We start from the raw sequence: 15,983 nt of genomic DNA on the forward strand, positions 1-15,983 counted from the left end.
ATGAGTGTATATGTTTATAATTTTTATTGACATAATGAATTTTATATCAAATTTATTTTGATTCTATCATATAAATTATTTTTTTAAGACATTTCATAATTCTATCTAGAATATGCCCAAAAACAACAACAAAATATTAACATATAAACTTTTATTTCTCATAATTTGTATGGCTAAACTACAAAGGCGCCATTCTCGTTTAAAATTAGTTGTCCGTACACCAGAACACTAGTTACATTAATGTGTATATTAAAAATATATTCTTCGAACTTAAATCATTAAAATAAATAAATCATTCTAAATTACAGATATCGAGTTTTTTTTTTCCTTTATGGAAGAAGAAAGAATAAATTAGCTGGAGCAACAAGCTACTCCAAAAACCGCTTCATGGCCTTGTTGCTTGGCTCCACTACTTCCTTTTCCCAAATACCCCTCCACTCTTTCTTCTTCATTATCGCTTCAAACGTCGCCGTTCCGTCTAATCTCTTTAGTTCCCACCCCGCTTTTCTAAGCCGTTCGATCTTCCCCATCTGTCGCTTCGCTAAACGACACGTGTTCATTTTGATCTCTTCCACTGCTTTCTCGTATGCGTCCGTCCGCGCCTGTTTATATTTATTCCCTTTGCTCTCCCACGGCGGGTACTTTTTAAAATATTTGTCGAATTCGGGTACTCCGATTGCCCTCCTTAACCCGACCCGGATACCCTCTTTCTTCGGGTCGTAGAACTCAGCCAGCTCCTGCAGCATGCCCGAGTCGAGCATGTCGTCGACTCGTTCACACAGGTAGTCGGAGAGTACCGACCAGGCCACGTCAACCCAGAGGAAAAAACAGTCGTACCTCAACAGCTGGCTCATTGATTCCGGCGCGGCGAATATATCCTCCAATCGAGGGTCAAAGGTTTCTACGAGGACGGCATGGATGAATGAGTTGGAGCCGCCGACGAGGAGTGGCAAGTTTCCACTCGAAGCGATGTTGGCAATGGTTGAGCCCGCCACCGAACGGAACTGCGAAGGCGACACGTCGGATTCGATGGAGTCGACGTCGCCGAGAAGGAAGTGGGGGACCCCTTTCCTTTCATGGAGAGGGATTTTGTTGGTGGTTATGTCGAGGCCGTTGTAGAGTTGCATTTTATCGGAGTTTATGATTTGAGAGTGAGGGAAGTGATCGGACAAGTCGATGGAGAGACGACTCTTCCCGGTGCCGGTGGCGCCCATGATGACGATGAGTTTGGTCTTGTTCTGATTGGAGTGACGGTGAGGAGGCGGTGACGACTCCATGCGAGCCCACCCTGGACGGCGGTTCAGGGGATAGAGGGGAGGACTTAGAGAGTGGAAAGAAGAGAAAATGAGTTTCATGAGGACGAAAATAACACACGCACACGCACAAAAAAAACAGAGAAAAAGAAACTCAAAGTAATGGCTTTCTAGCCTATATATAAACGATCAATCTCAGACTCTCAGTGTTTAAGCATTCTGGGTTCATCGTCTTCATCCACTCTCCCTTTCCTGCATTACAGGATCATCATGAGTAGATAAAAACATCAACTTTTTACAATCGAACAGGAAACTGAAACAGAAGAGAACGAAGCAGAAGAAGAAAACAATGGGGATTCAAGAATAATAGTAATATATATCAGGTGGGAATGAAAAGCTGCAAGTGTTCATAAAAAATGGGAAATTTGAGCTGGTTGTGCTTGAGATACACATACACAACTATTTATATTACTCCCTAGTGTTGAACATTATATGAATTGTCGTGGCTTTTTTTTTAAGAAAAAAAAATACAGAAAAAGCGCAATTAATTTATGACTTTGTGTTAGAAAATGTCAAAATAAACTTTTTTTGGTACGTCAAAAATTTCATTAAATTAAGAATTATAATATTAAATAAAAATTAAAATGGATTAAATGAAAAAAAATCCCCACGAGCCGCAAAATTATATTGGGCATCGGTCCCAAAAACGGTATATTGTCTTTTACTCCCTTTAGAAATACTAAAGTTTTAATTTGACATGATGGTAAAATATATTTTTGCACCTTCCAAAATTTTCTAATTCAATTTTGACCCTTGAAGGAAGTAGCACCGTGTAGAACTACTGAAATTTGAAACTTTTTCAGTTCTAAAGGTAAAAAAAGGGGAAATTTGAAACTTTTTGCTCCTTTGGGTAAGCATATATGAAACATTTGATGGTGGAGCTGAGCACTAAAATCAGGGGGGCATTCATTAAGTATGGAAATATTTTAGTTGCGATGTGAGGGTTTTTTTATATGCGAAATTTAACAAAGAGAGTTGATCCTTACTGTATTTATGATAATATTTTGGTTAATTGTGTAATATGATACATAAATTTAAATATATTATCGCAACTATCTTTTGGATGAGTCCGAAATTGAGCTTCGACTTAAATAAAGCATGCTAGAGTCGTCACCGATCGTTTTTTTCAAAAACTATACTATATTATTATATATACTAAATAAGTCCCGGACAAAAATGAGTGTATACATATATATTATTAAATTTTAATAAAAAATATATTTTTTAAATAGTTTGTGGTGATTAATAATATAATTCTTTTTAAATATTATTTTATTAGAATTTATTACGAGAACATGATAAGTTTTAATAAAATGTTATATTTTATAAAATTCGTTTATAAAACTTGTTATACCCTTGTGACAAATTCTAAATGACTATAAAAATACTATAAATTCTTAAATAATTTTCCACCAATCGTATTTCTTTTTTCGACCCGCACTATTATTCTAATTTTACCATAATAACACTCCTTTAACCGCCCACAGAGTCTTTTAAATGGCATGATAGAGTCTCTTAAATGATAAATTGTCCCGTAGGTCCTTTGACTTCAACTCTTATTTCTAAAATATAATCTTTAACATGTTTTGAGCCCAAATCTCATTTAATTAAATATAATATTGGCTCATTATCTCAACTTATGCCTAATCTCGATCCATTATCTCAACTTAAGCCCGTTATTAAGTTCTCTTACAATCTAAATCAACATATACATATTATACAATATACTCTTAGGGTACGTTTAGTTCTCGGAATGTAAGATTATCAATAGGAATAAAAGATTACTAGGGAATAAGATTACTGGAAATGTTGTATTTTGTGTTTGGTTGGTTTAGCAGGAATGCAAGATTATCGTGTTTGGTTAAAGGAATAAAAGATTATTGGAATGTATATTTGACCAAATTGTCCTTATTATATATTTGTTTTTTTAACAAGTTGGAAAATATTTATATATTTTCTTTAAAAAATTAAATTCATAAAATTTATATAATTTTTTTTACAAAATTGAAATATAAAAAGGTTTAATGAAAGTGTAAAATTTTATTTAACCTCTGAACTTCATATAAAATTCTAATTATAGACCTTTTTTTGTAAATCTAAAATAGTTTAAGGATAAATTTGTAATTTAACCTTCGTAGAATATTTATTATTCAATGACAGAATAAGGATATTTTTGAAAGAAAAAAAAATTTAAGGGCATTTTAGTCCAAAATGCCAGTAATCCAACAATACTTAAAGAAAGGGAGGTAATGACATTTCTGGTAATATATCCCAAAAAATCTACTATTGGTAATGTAAGATTACCGGGAATGACATTCCCGGCAAACCAAACGGGGGAATATGGATTTCATTCCTATGGGAATCTCACATTCCCCCAACCCAACACACCCTTAGATTCATTTTAAATACCCACTTCGCTCGCAGGATGTACATTCTTTTCAATACTCATTTTGTTTGAATTAATCACTCGTATATGTCTATTGAGCGACTAATTTAGATCAGATACTGCAAAGGTGAGAGCGACCCTCCCAACCCAGTTTGCTCCATTCGCAAACGTCAGGATTCAAATCCCTAACCTTGCTTAAGGGACCTAACGCCTTATCCCACTAGACCAACTGATAGTTTTTTCTTTCGATACTCATATAGTAAGCTTTTATTTAACTTTTCACTATGTGATATTCGAAATTTAAGTTTTTTGTTACTCAAGTTTTATTTTATATTCATTTAATGTTTGACTGAATAATTATTTTGACTGTTATTCATTTTATAAAGCACTTTAACCTATAATGCTTCAATTTTGACTAAAATGCCTATTTTTAGATAAAAATACCACATCAACAAATAATATTATTGACTTATTAATAATTTATTAGCAAAACACTAAAATTGGTATAAATATCAAAACTCAGTATATCCTAAAACACTCTTTTAACATATCCCTAAAAATAATATCTGCAACATAAACTTCAAAAGTTACAGAGATCCTAAAAAAGATTAAATTTCTCTAAAATAATCCCTTCTCACATAACCTTAAAGGTTAAGATATTTGGGTTTGGAGTTGTATTCAAGTTGGGGCCAGGGGTGAAGGAAAGGGAGGAAAAACAAATTGAAGGGTTGGAGGGTTAGTTATGTTAATATTAAGAGTTAAATTTGTTATTATGTTAATATTATAATTAACAACATTATCTTTTTTTTTTGTCTAAAATTAAATGCCAGTGGCAAAAAAATTCAATTACTTGTGTGTCAATTTTTTTTATAACTGAGTAACCAAAAAAGAAACATATACCCAAGTGACCCTTTAATGTAACTCATTTAAAAATTTAAAAAGTCAAGTTATAAAGTAACAATATTTTAATTTGTTTCCTTTCAAACATGTGCTTAATTGTCGTTTGAACAATCTCTCCGAGTAGAAATTTGCAATTAGAAACAAGAGTGAATATGTGGAGGTTTGAAATATGTTTACTTTTTATTTTATTAATATGGGATAAATATAATATAATATTTATTTAAAGATAGTTCTTATTATTTGACATTAAGCGTTTATATTAGAGATGTGCATGAGACCCAAACTCGACGGGTTTCGACCTGACTCGACCTGATCGGGTCGGGTTTTTTTTTAAAAAATTCGGGTTATGGTTGGATTGGGTCGGACTTTTTAAAAGGTGGTGTTCGGGTCAGGTTGTATTCGGGTTTAGAGTGAAAAATATCCGGGCCGAAAAAAATATAATCTTACCTTATATATGTAGGAATAATTACAATAATACTCCTCTATATATTATTTTTTTCAATTAAATCACTATTTTTATTGAATAAAAATAATATTTTATTATTATTTTGAGTCGGGTAGGGTTCGAAATTTATTTCAAAAAGTCGGGTCAGGTGGAGGGTATATATTATGCGGGTCGGGTTGAATTTTGGGTGGATGAGTCATTGTTCTCGAGTCGGGTATACCAAAAATCCGACCCAACTCGACCCATGTCCATCAATAGTTCATATCACTGACATTCATAATGGTTGAACTCAAAATCTTAAAAAATAACAACTCTTACACTACTGTCGCTTAGTTCGTGCAAAATATGTTTATTTGTTATCGGTAAAATTAACTAAAATATATTTTAGTTTCTTCACAACAAAAAATTAATAAAATTTATCAATCAATCACAAAAATATGAATATATCATTCCAATCACTCTATACTATTTTAAAATATACATCTTTAAATAAAAAACAGTTTTCGGGTTCTTTAATATTACTAAACAGCCGTCAGTTAAACTGTAACTTATTTATATTTTTGGCCTCTGAACTGGTTATTTTCAAAGGCCAAAGTAAACAACAATGATTGTATGTCAAATATTGATGTGATTCTGTATAATTAAGACGTTGAATTTAACTAGCGAATTTGACCAGAAAGATAAATGAACTTACGAAAATTTACACTCTCGTCACCCAATTTCCTTCCCTCCATTTTCGATTTTAAAATTACAAAAAGAAGAAGTTAAAAGTTATATTTTATTATAAAACCTTAAAGTATGACATTTTAAAATTTAGAAATCCAACTAAGGATAGACATATAACGAGGCGTTATTATATAAAAAAAACCCTAAAAATTATTTTTTTGAAAAATAAACCCAGTAGAATTGTTTGAAAAATATCTCTAAACTGCACACGTTGGACTATCTCGATTTTTACAAAACACGAGGAAAGACCTCGCTTTGCACAAGGAGCGAGGCACGTCCAATGTGGACACACTTTTCAGATAATGTAATTTAATATTAGTAGCGTTATGCAGAATGCGAGTTTCCCGAGATATTGAACTGTCCCGAGAAATTTATCGCGAATGATATTCAACATACCTCGCATTTTCCAAAGAGCTAGGTTTTTAGTTTTCCAGCCCAAATCACAAGTGCTTATAGGAATATTCGGGTATTTAATCTCAAAATTTTCGTAATTTATAATATTAGAGGCGTAATATTGGAATTTATCTTTCAGTTGAGGCCAATTTAAGACATACGAGATATTGTAAGTGGATTAAAAATCACGTTAAAATGGTTCGAAATATTGTTTGTGCATGAAGAAAATGCTAAAATGGTTTGATAGGCATATTCAAGGGGTTTTTTCAGGTAGTTAATATGAAACATTGTATAATTTATAAAATTAGAGGCATAATATTGTAACTTATCTTTCAATTGAGAGTAATATAGACACATACGAGACATTGTAAGCTGTGTAAATTTTTTATTCAAAATGGTTCCAAAGCTTATTTTTTACATAAAGAAGATGCTAACATGCTTGATAGCATGTTCGGACGGAATGAAAATCGTATTGTTGAAGGATAACTTAAACAAATTAATAATTTAAACAAATTTTAACATTATACTAAATTCGATTATATATTTAAAAAATAAAAATGTATTTGTTTAAAACAAACTAATCAATATGAGGACATGATCGATTAAGCATTTGTTCTTCGAGTGTCCGGATTCCTACAAATACTACACAACTTCTGCTATCCGGTTCTTTTCTTTCAACCTTCGTTACAGTAAATCTTCATTGAGCATATATAACCCTTTTTTTGGCATTGTAGTGTAAAATCTGGCCGTATTGTAGGTTCATCATCAACTTCATTTGGATCCCTTTCATTTCCAATAGGAGGAAACTCGTACTAATACATATTGAATATGTTTTAATTAAGTATATGAGATCAACGAATTGCATGTAGTCAACTCATACAGAAGAACAAGCAGTAATGGCGTGTGTACACTGGTATTTGAATGTTTAAAATACTTCGCACGAGCAGGTTCTCTCACGTAGATTAATGACGTGTGTGTTGTATTGTATGCCTTCGAATGGCCTAGAATATTATGAAACATGTAATTTATATTGTTCGTGAGAGACGCATGTCACATTCATCACATTTGAATGCTACAGAAAGGTTTGTAATTTTCTATAGAGGTCTGGGTGGATTCTATGGCCACCTGCAATCCAGTCAGCTGCTTGCCTTCCTAAGGTTGCAAACAGAGTTGCTAACCAATAAAATGTCGTTTTGACAAAGGAAGTGATAGGCAAATGTCGCACTCCCTCTAGTGATGAATTGATCACCTCAACCAAGTTCGTTGTCAAGTGACCATATCGTTTTCCCCATCAAATGACCGAAGCCGTTTCTCCATAGAGATTTTAGCAAGGTAGTTATAGCATTCTTGATTCATATATCTCAATTCTTGAAACAACTCCTAAACCTTGCGTACGAAATTCGAGTGGCCTACCTATTGAAAATACAACAATTAATTATAAATAATAACTGAAAAAATATCTGAATCCCAAAAGAGTAAAAGACGTACCCATTCGAAGAACCATTACATGTTTATATTCCTTCCTAAACTTTTGCAAATAATTTGCAACAATATGGCGTAAACTGTACTGGTGATAAATATGAGAAGGTTTCTAAGACGGTCCCATAAGCTTAATTGCGTATCTGATTCCTGTGTCTTTGTAAAAAAATAAGACATGTCCCACCAGAACGCTCACGAAAAACATGTGATAGAACATATTTGTACAAGTACTTAAGGGAGAATTCCCAAGAGTTTATATCTTCCTTTTTGACTATTGTGAAGGCGATAAGAATAGTTTTTCTATTGCCGTCTTGTGCAACTGCCAACAACATTATTTATATGTATTTGACGTACAACCAAATGTCGTCAATCTGAACCATCGGCTTTAGTGGCGAAATGCATTAACACACTGCGAAAATATCCAAAATAGCCTGCGAAATTGGCACGTACCTTGTACGACACGATCATTTTCATATGCCAACACAGTTTCTAGTTTGATAATCGTTCCCGATATGTGTTTCTTCATCAATTTTAGCCATGGCCGCAACTCTTTGTATGATTTTTCCCATTGACTATACACTTTTTGTTGAGCATGATAACTAGAACATCATGCTTATTGTAGTTAACTATTTAGTCATATTGAGATGTATTTGTAGCAATACAATTGGAAACTATTATACGTTGATTTACTTTGACCAATGATATGAAGGCATCACAAAGCACTTGAACATCTAAGTTTGGATGATCTTGAGTGAGCCTGCTGGAGGTATATGTATGAGGTTGGTCGTATTTTGTCAACTTTCATAGGTTGTTCATCATCTTCAAGTGTGACACACGAACCCTCTAATTACATCCCTCGTACTTGTGGACACATTTTGTAACACCTCAAATCATGGGTTAGAATTTTTGGGAATATTTGATTTGGACTTTAGAATAAATCCTCTTAGCCCATGAAGAGTTAACCCAAGTAGCATTTTATTTGGGCTTGTGATGAGCCCAACAAGTTATAAAAAGCGTGTATTTAATCTGGACCAAATGTGGAAGGACTAAGGGAGTAATTATCTCATTTTTTAAAACAAAAGCTGAATTCCTAATTAATGGGATGATATCACGCCTGGTTCCCAATTCATGTAATTTTTTTTAAAAAAAATATTATTATTTTAATTAAGTTCTTATTTTATATCGGGTCGAGTCGAATTTATACTCTAAAAATTTGGGTCAGGTCGGACTCGAGTGAATGATATATATTTTCAAGTTGGGTCGTAGTCAGATGAAGGATATATAACTTTGTGATTGGTCGGGTTCGGTTAGAAGATACATATTTTCATGTCAGGTCAGGTCGACCAAAAACCCGATCCTAACTCTACCTATTACCATCCCTAAAATATAACATCATAACATTACGGCATCTACCAATGATGATTTTTTTTTCACATGTGTTTTATTAATAAAACCTTTAATTTTTTTTAAAAAATATATTAAAAATACTAAAAAAATGGATGAAATCAAAATTTAGATATCGACTTGGGAATAACTTTTTTAATTACAAACTTGAAAAAAATCTAATTTAAAAATCATCATAGACGTATGTACTAAGTTCTTATAGGGGTCAAGTGGATCCCTATTATTTAGGAAAAGATAAAAAAAATAAAAGAATTTGTATATCCATTCATTTATAAAAAGAAAATTAAAATTTTTATACCTTATTTTTAAAATTTTGTATCTGTATGTATATATTTAGGCCTCAATTGTTCCATGAGTGAAATATTGTCTCAATTGATCACTTATTTACGTCATCCGAAAGGATTGCAGTTGAAAAATGAACTAGAGTCTGTCGACATGAGTGAGCTTTCATCTCTATTTTCCGCCCACAAAAGCATACATAAAACTTCTAAGAATTCTCCCCTCTTTCCGGCCATTAATTTAATTATATAAAAACATTCATTTCAGCCGTTTTGTCTCCCTTCACTTGAATGTAACCTTTGACCAGCATTAATTAATTTAATATTTAGCCATCAAAAAAATATTTAAAAAATAGTAAATAAAAAATATATAAAATTCATGAAAATTTTGAAAAACAATATTTTTTTGAATAATTTAAAAATAATTATAGATTAATATTTATTTAATTTTTAACCAATTAATAATTACATATACTCTAAATACAACTACTTAGAATTTTAAAATATGACATTTCTTTTTATTATATAGATTACTAGGGGTGAATTCACGAGATAATGTTCTCGATTTTTTTTTTCACGATATGGTGCACATCCCAGATTAATTGCTGGGATGGGGTGAATTCTACAGTGGTCTTGGAGGTCGCCATGGCATCCGGGCGACCTTGGAGGTCGCCATGGCATCCGGGCGACCTTGGAGGTCGCCATGGCATCCGGGCGACCTGTGTGTATTACAGAATAGGGCCATGCAATCAACATGGGACATGCAATCAACATGGGACGTGCATGGGGGAGGGGATGCATGGGGTGGGAATGCATGGGGGAGGGATCAACATGGGATGTGGGAATGCATGGGGGAGGGGATGCATGGGACGTGGGAATGCATGGGGTGGGAATGCATGGGGGAGGGGATGGTGCATTGGACGTGGGAATGCATGGGGTGGGAATGCATGGGGAGGGGATGGTCACGGTGGTCGCCATGGAGTCTCGGCGACCAAGGTCCTGCTGCGCATGCATCATAGCTCATAGCTTGCATGCATGCGTTGCATCATAGCTCATAGCTCAGAGATTCCTGCACCCGTACCTGTATGTGTTGCATCTATAATTACGTTATTGCAGCGTTAATTTAGCTGTGAGCCTTTCAATGCTCAATAGTTAACGCTCAGTTGTTTTATATAAAGGATATGGGGTATAGGGTAGAAGCACAAGCAGAACCAGCACATATAAATTTTGCCGAGAGAAATAAAAGGAAGAAGAAGAAAAGAAGATAAAGGCTCAAACATAGTTGAGGTAATTTTTTTATTGTTTAATTTAGTTTATTATATGAAATTATTAGTTTGTTAGTTTCGGGTGCAACTTAAAACTAAAATCTAGTTAATTAGTTTGTTAGTATAAATTATTAGTTTGTAAGTTTAAGTTATATTATATTAGTTTATTAGTTTAAGTTATATATTATATTATATAAAAAATTAGTTAATTAGTTTCTTAGTTTAAGTTATTAAATATAAAAAATATTAATTAATTTGTTAGTGTCTTTAAACGTATATTAGGTTGTTCGTTGAAGTTGAAGTTATATTATAATAAAATTAATTAGTGCTTAATTAGTTTGTTATTTTAACTAAGTTATATTATAATAAAGAAATAGTTTATTACTTTAAGGTATATTATAATATATTAGATTATATAAAATTAATTTGTGGGAGCTATTGTTGTTTAAATAAATATTTTGTTTACACATACATGACATTATTTTACAATATTTGCCCACGTACAGATTGATTCGAAGAAAGAAACAAGGCAGGAAAAGAAAGTAAAGGAAGAAGGCATAAAGACGTGAGTAATTTATTATTTTTTGTTGTCCATTTTTTGTTGTTGTGTATGTGTAAATTAGTTAGTTAGTAAGTTTATATTAGATTTATATAAACTAATTTGTGCGAGATAATTTCCGTTTTAAAAAATATTGTGTTTAAAAATATTTAGTGTTGTTTAAAAAATATTTTGTTTAATTTACATTGTATGTGTATATTAGTAAGAAGTAAAAATTAATTGAATGAAATAATCCGGACAACGCATTATCTCGCGAAATAATTATTTTGAGAACATTATCTCGACAGTTTTGCCTAACAAATTTGTTTGATATTTTTAAAAAAAAATATTATCAAACTAATCATTATTATTAGTAATAATTACTAAATGATTAGTATCAAATCTAAATCATTAAATATTTATAATAAATAATTATTAGTGATTATGACTAAATCATATTATTATTAAATCATTAAATATCAAATCATTAGATTAATAGTAATTATCAAATCATTATTAGGTTTATTAGTAAGCAATCAATCAAGTTAAATAATAACTTTTATTTGATCATTAATATAATAGTATATTATATTATATTTAATAATTTATGAAATTATCTTATCTAATTTTTTAATCTAAATTAATTTATTTTTTTATTTGTAGAGAAAATGAGCAACAACTTTTTCACGATTGTCCATTATAATGGACAGATTATGGAAAATGAGGTCGGAGTAGTTTTTCAGTCTGAAAAACCAATAAATATGATGTTCAAAAAAGACATCACATTTATAGAAATGAAGCATAAGATAGAAAGAAAAATTCGAGCTGCAGTGGATGGTTTGAGGTATAGGTTTATGATATGCTCTAACCCAGTCAGATATGCTGCAGTTCCACTTGAAGAAGATGATGATATTGGAACCATGGTTGGATTACATGAGTCAACCAATATAGCAGTTATTGAATTATTTGTTGATGTGCGTAACATATGTGATGTTCCTGGGTCATCAAGAGGTGTGGCTCAAAATCCATCTGAAATGGCTTTATATAGTCAGTTTGAGGAGCCGACATACAGGTTCCCGAACAGTTTTATGGCACTATTGGAAAGTGTAAATGAAGTCGGGGGGACATCTATAGCAGCAGAGTATGAGACGAGAAACATACCTGAATTGGTTGTTGATATTGACGCTGAAAATCGATGGGGAGAAATTCATGATGATTCAAGCGAAGATGAAGAAACTGAAGAACCCGTTTTGGGCGGCGACGAAAATATTTTTGGTGGAGGTGCAATTGATGAAGTTCCGACACCGTATGAAGCTACTCCTCACATGTACGAGATAGATTATGATGCAATGAGGGCACCTGAATTCCCAGACATGCCACATTTACCTCCGTACCAAATGACTGAATCATTCGATAATTCTGGTGAATTTTCAGTTGGGGTGCAATTCAGAGGAAAAAATGAAGCTACGCTGGCTATTAAAGAGTACTGCATTAAATGCCATGTTGATGTCCATGTTGCAGAGTCCAACCAGAAAACCCTATACGTAAAGTGTGTAAAATATGGCCCAGAGTGCAAGTGGAAGATCAGAGTGTCGAAAAATCAAAGGCACGATGTTTGGGTCATCACGAGGTACAATGGTTCGCACACATGTTTGCGAAACTCCATCGAACAAGACCACCGACTATTGGACTCCGATGTAATATGTGAATACGTGAAGGCGATGGTTGAAAAGGATCCAAGGATATCTTGTTCAGTGTTAGCTGCATCTATTCGAAGCCAATTTGGATATCAAGTAAAATATGGCAAGGTGTGGAATGCGAAAATGAAGGCAATGAAGTTGACGTATGGAGATTGGGATACATCGTACAATGAGCTACCACATTTGCTACAAGCAATGAAGCGATTTATCCCAGGAACTATAGTGAAGTCTCAAACCATGCCCGCATATGACGAAGAAGGTCAACTTCTGCCAGGGAAGAAAATATTTCATAGACTATTTTGGGCATTCAAGGCATGTATTGAAGGATTTCCATTTTGCAAACATATGATCCAAGTAGATGGTACGTGGTTGTATGGTCAATATAGGCATGTACTTTTGATGGCAGTTGCTCAAGATGGTGAGCGAAATATCTTCCCAATTGCATTCGCCATTGTTGAGGGAGAGACAACAGAGGCTTGGGATTTCTTTCTGACCAATCTACGTCAATATGTCGTTCGTGAAGATGGAGTTTGCTTGATATCCGATAGAGGAACGGGTATTTTGGCGGCAATTGAACGACCAGGAAGTCGTTGGATACCTCCGTATGCATATCCGACATTTTGTATCCGTCATATTGGCAAGAATAGTATCGACCAGTTTCATAACGCACATATTCGTAGCGAGATAGTCAGCATGGGTAAGTTTTATTTTCAATATTTGTGTATTTTTTACGTGGTTTTTTTAATTGCGGTTTAACACAATATATTATGGAACAGGATACGAACTACGTCGACCAAATTTTGACAAGAGATTGGAGAATTTGAAGGTATTTTACGATGATCAGCGTGTTTGGAAGTGGGCTTCAAAAATACCGCGGGAAAAATGGTCGCAAGCATACGATGAAGGTCGGAGATACGGACATATGACCACAAACCTTGTTGAGGCCATTAATTCGGTACTAAAAGGTACACGCCATCTCCCAATAGCGAGTGTGGTGAAAGAGACGTACTTTAGACTGGGTAAAGTTTGGTCGGACAAAGGCAAGGAAATTGAGAGTCTCATAAATAGAGGTAAAACTTGGGCTCCTACAGTGGTGGAATCAATGGAAGCAAATGAGCGATTGGCAACATCAATGGTTGTTCATAATTTCGACCGAGTTGGTCATACTTTTGTCGTGTCGTGCATACGTCGTAACGTCGGAGGAGAAGACCAAACATTTAGAGTTGATTTACGACACAAATGGTGTGATTGTGGTCGTTTTCAGGCATGGAAATATCCATGTGCTCATGCAGTCGCTGCTTGTATGTATGCTGGTGTAAGCGCATACACTTATGTTGATGAATGCTTCCACCTACGTAGGATATTAAATGTCTACAGCTATGTGTTCAGACAGATCCCGAATGAATCATATTGGCCCAAAAAGGATCATGATGAATGGCTACCAAATCCAATGCTTCGCAGAAGTCCAAAGGGTCGACCTGAGTCCACTCGAATTCATACCAGTATGGATTTTCATGCTATAGAGAGAGGTCAAGCAAAGAGATGCGGATTATGTAGGGGTGAAGGCCATTCAAAAAACAATTGTCCTAATTTACCAAGATATAGGCCTCATCATTAGTAATCATATATGTATTTCTATGTATTTATTAATCATTATAAAAATGATTTAATAATGATTTAAATATTTAATGATTTGATGATTTAGTAATGATTTGATAATAATCATTATAGTAATGATTTGATAATAATCATTATAATAATGATTTAATAATGATTTAAATATTTAATGAACAAATATTTAGTAATGATTTGATAATAATCATTATAGTAATGATTTGATAATAATCATTATAATAATGATTTATTAATAATCATTATAAAAATGATTTAATAATGAATTAAATATTTAATGATTTGATGATTTAGTAATGATTTGATAATAATCATTATAGTAATGATTTGATAATAATCATTATAATAATGATTTAATAATGATTTAAATATTTAATGATTTGATGATTTAGTAATTATTTGATAATAATCATTATAGTAATGATTTGATAATAATCATTATAATAATGATTTAGTAATAATCATTATAAAAATGATTTAATAATGATTTAAATATTTAATGATTTGATGATTTAGTAATGATTTGATAATAATCATTATAATAATGATTTTATAATAATTATTTAGAATACTAACAAATGAGTGTACAAGTGTGGATTACTGAGTTTAAATTTATACATAGTCGAATTTATGTATGATTTTTAAATATTTAATGATTTGATATCAATGATTTACTAATTATTATTAATAAGGATTTATTGTTAATATTTAATTATTTGATACTAATGATTTAAAATAGTTGATTTACTAAATATCTAATTATTTGATACTAGTAATGATTTGATACTAAAAATCATTGTTAAGGTAAAAAAAGTAGTCTAATTTCAATAAATAATTTGTAATAAATAGCAAACGAGTTTACAATTGTTGTCGATGTCGGGGTGTTGTTGAATGATAATGTCGGGGCGGACGTCTGATACGTTGTGGCCGTTGTGGCTCAGGAGTATTGTACCCATCCCCCTCATTCATTGGGGGTATTTGAACTGTCATGTGTTCAAAGTCATACGTCGACGAAAACGTAGGAGAATAGATTGGTGCCTCAGGCTGCACAAACTCTGGTATGTATGCCGGGCCAGTAGAATCATCAACTGCGTGATGCAACGATTGTGGTGCGCTATTATCCACATCGGTCATTTCCGCTTCAGTTTGTAGAGATGAACTCCCACTCCCACTCGGTAGAGAGTATTCAGCTTTACCAAATCTTTTCTTAAACCTCAAAAATTGTCGCCTCTCTACTATTGTTGTGAGGAACGGCTTTCCATTATCCAAAAAATAAGCAAGGTAAGCCGAAGTCTCAAAATTAAAGTCGTCGTCTTGAATGGCGTCAAGAGTTGGCATGAATGAAGCCCTATTGTTCCAAGCATTAATGTAGGTTGCATGCTTCTCAACCCAATTAACGCTTTCTTTACGACGACCATCAAATCTGTGCAGTTCGTCATGCGTCTCAACCCAATTCACTGGACGACGACCATCTAAGTTTTGGAGGAGGTCATGATCCCATGGACTCCGCGGAATAGGTTGGTG

The 15,983-nt window shown here is 33.1% G+C and overlaps 2 protein-coding genes across 2 annotated transcripts in view; one reads left to right on the forward strand and one right to left on the reverse strand.

Annotated features, from left to right (window-relative positions):
- Positions 1–368: 368 nt before the first annotated feature.
- LOC120142717 (adenylate isopentenyltransferase-like) lies at positions 369–1,355 on the reverse strand. Its single transcript, XM_039157230.1, has one exon. The coding sequence runs from the start codon at positions 1,353–1,355 to the stop codon at positions 369–371; it is 987 nt and encodes a 328-aa protein (XP_039013161.1).
- An 8,861-nt stretch (positions 1,356–10,216) lies between these two features.
- Positions 10,217–15,983, forward strand: part of LOC120142896 (zinc finger protein JAGGED-like) — a 40,023-nt gene continuing 34,256 nt past the window's right edge. Inside the window, exon 1 of the mRNA XM_039157371.1 lies at positions 10,217–10,320. Within this exon, the coding sequence (XP_039013302.1) occupies positions 10,217–10,320 (104 nt within the window). The remainder of the gene's footprint in view (positions 10,321–15,983) is intronic.

Source organism: Hibiscus syriacus, unplaced genomic scaffold, assembly GCF_006381635.1.
Source record: "Hibiscus syriacus cultivar Baekdansim isolate YM2019G1 unplaced genomic scaffold, ASM638163v2 tig00110831_pilon, whole genome shotgun sequence".
Classification (NCBI taxonomy): domain Eukaryota; kingdom Viridiplantae; phylum Streptophyta; class Magnoliopsida; order Malvales; family Malvaceae; genus Hibiscus; species Hibiscus syriacus.

Coding starts and splice junctions, on each gene's coding strand:
- LOC120142717 (XM_039157230.1), bottom strand. CDS start 1,355: ATGAAACTCATTTTCTCTTCTTTCCACTCTCTAAGTCCTCCCCTCTAT.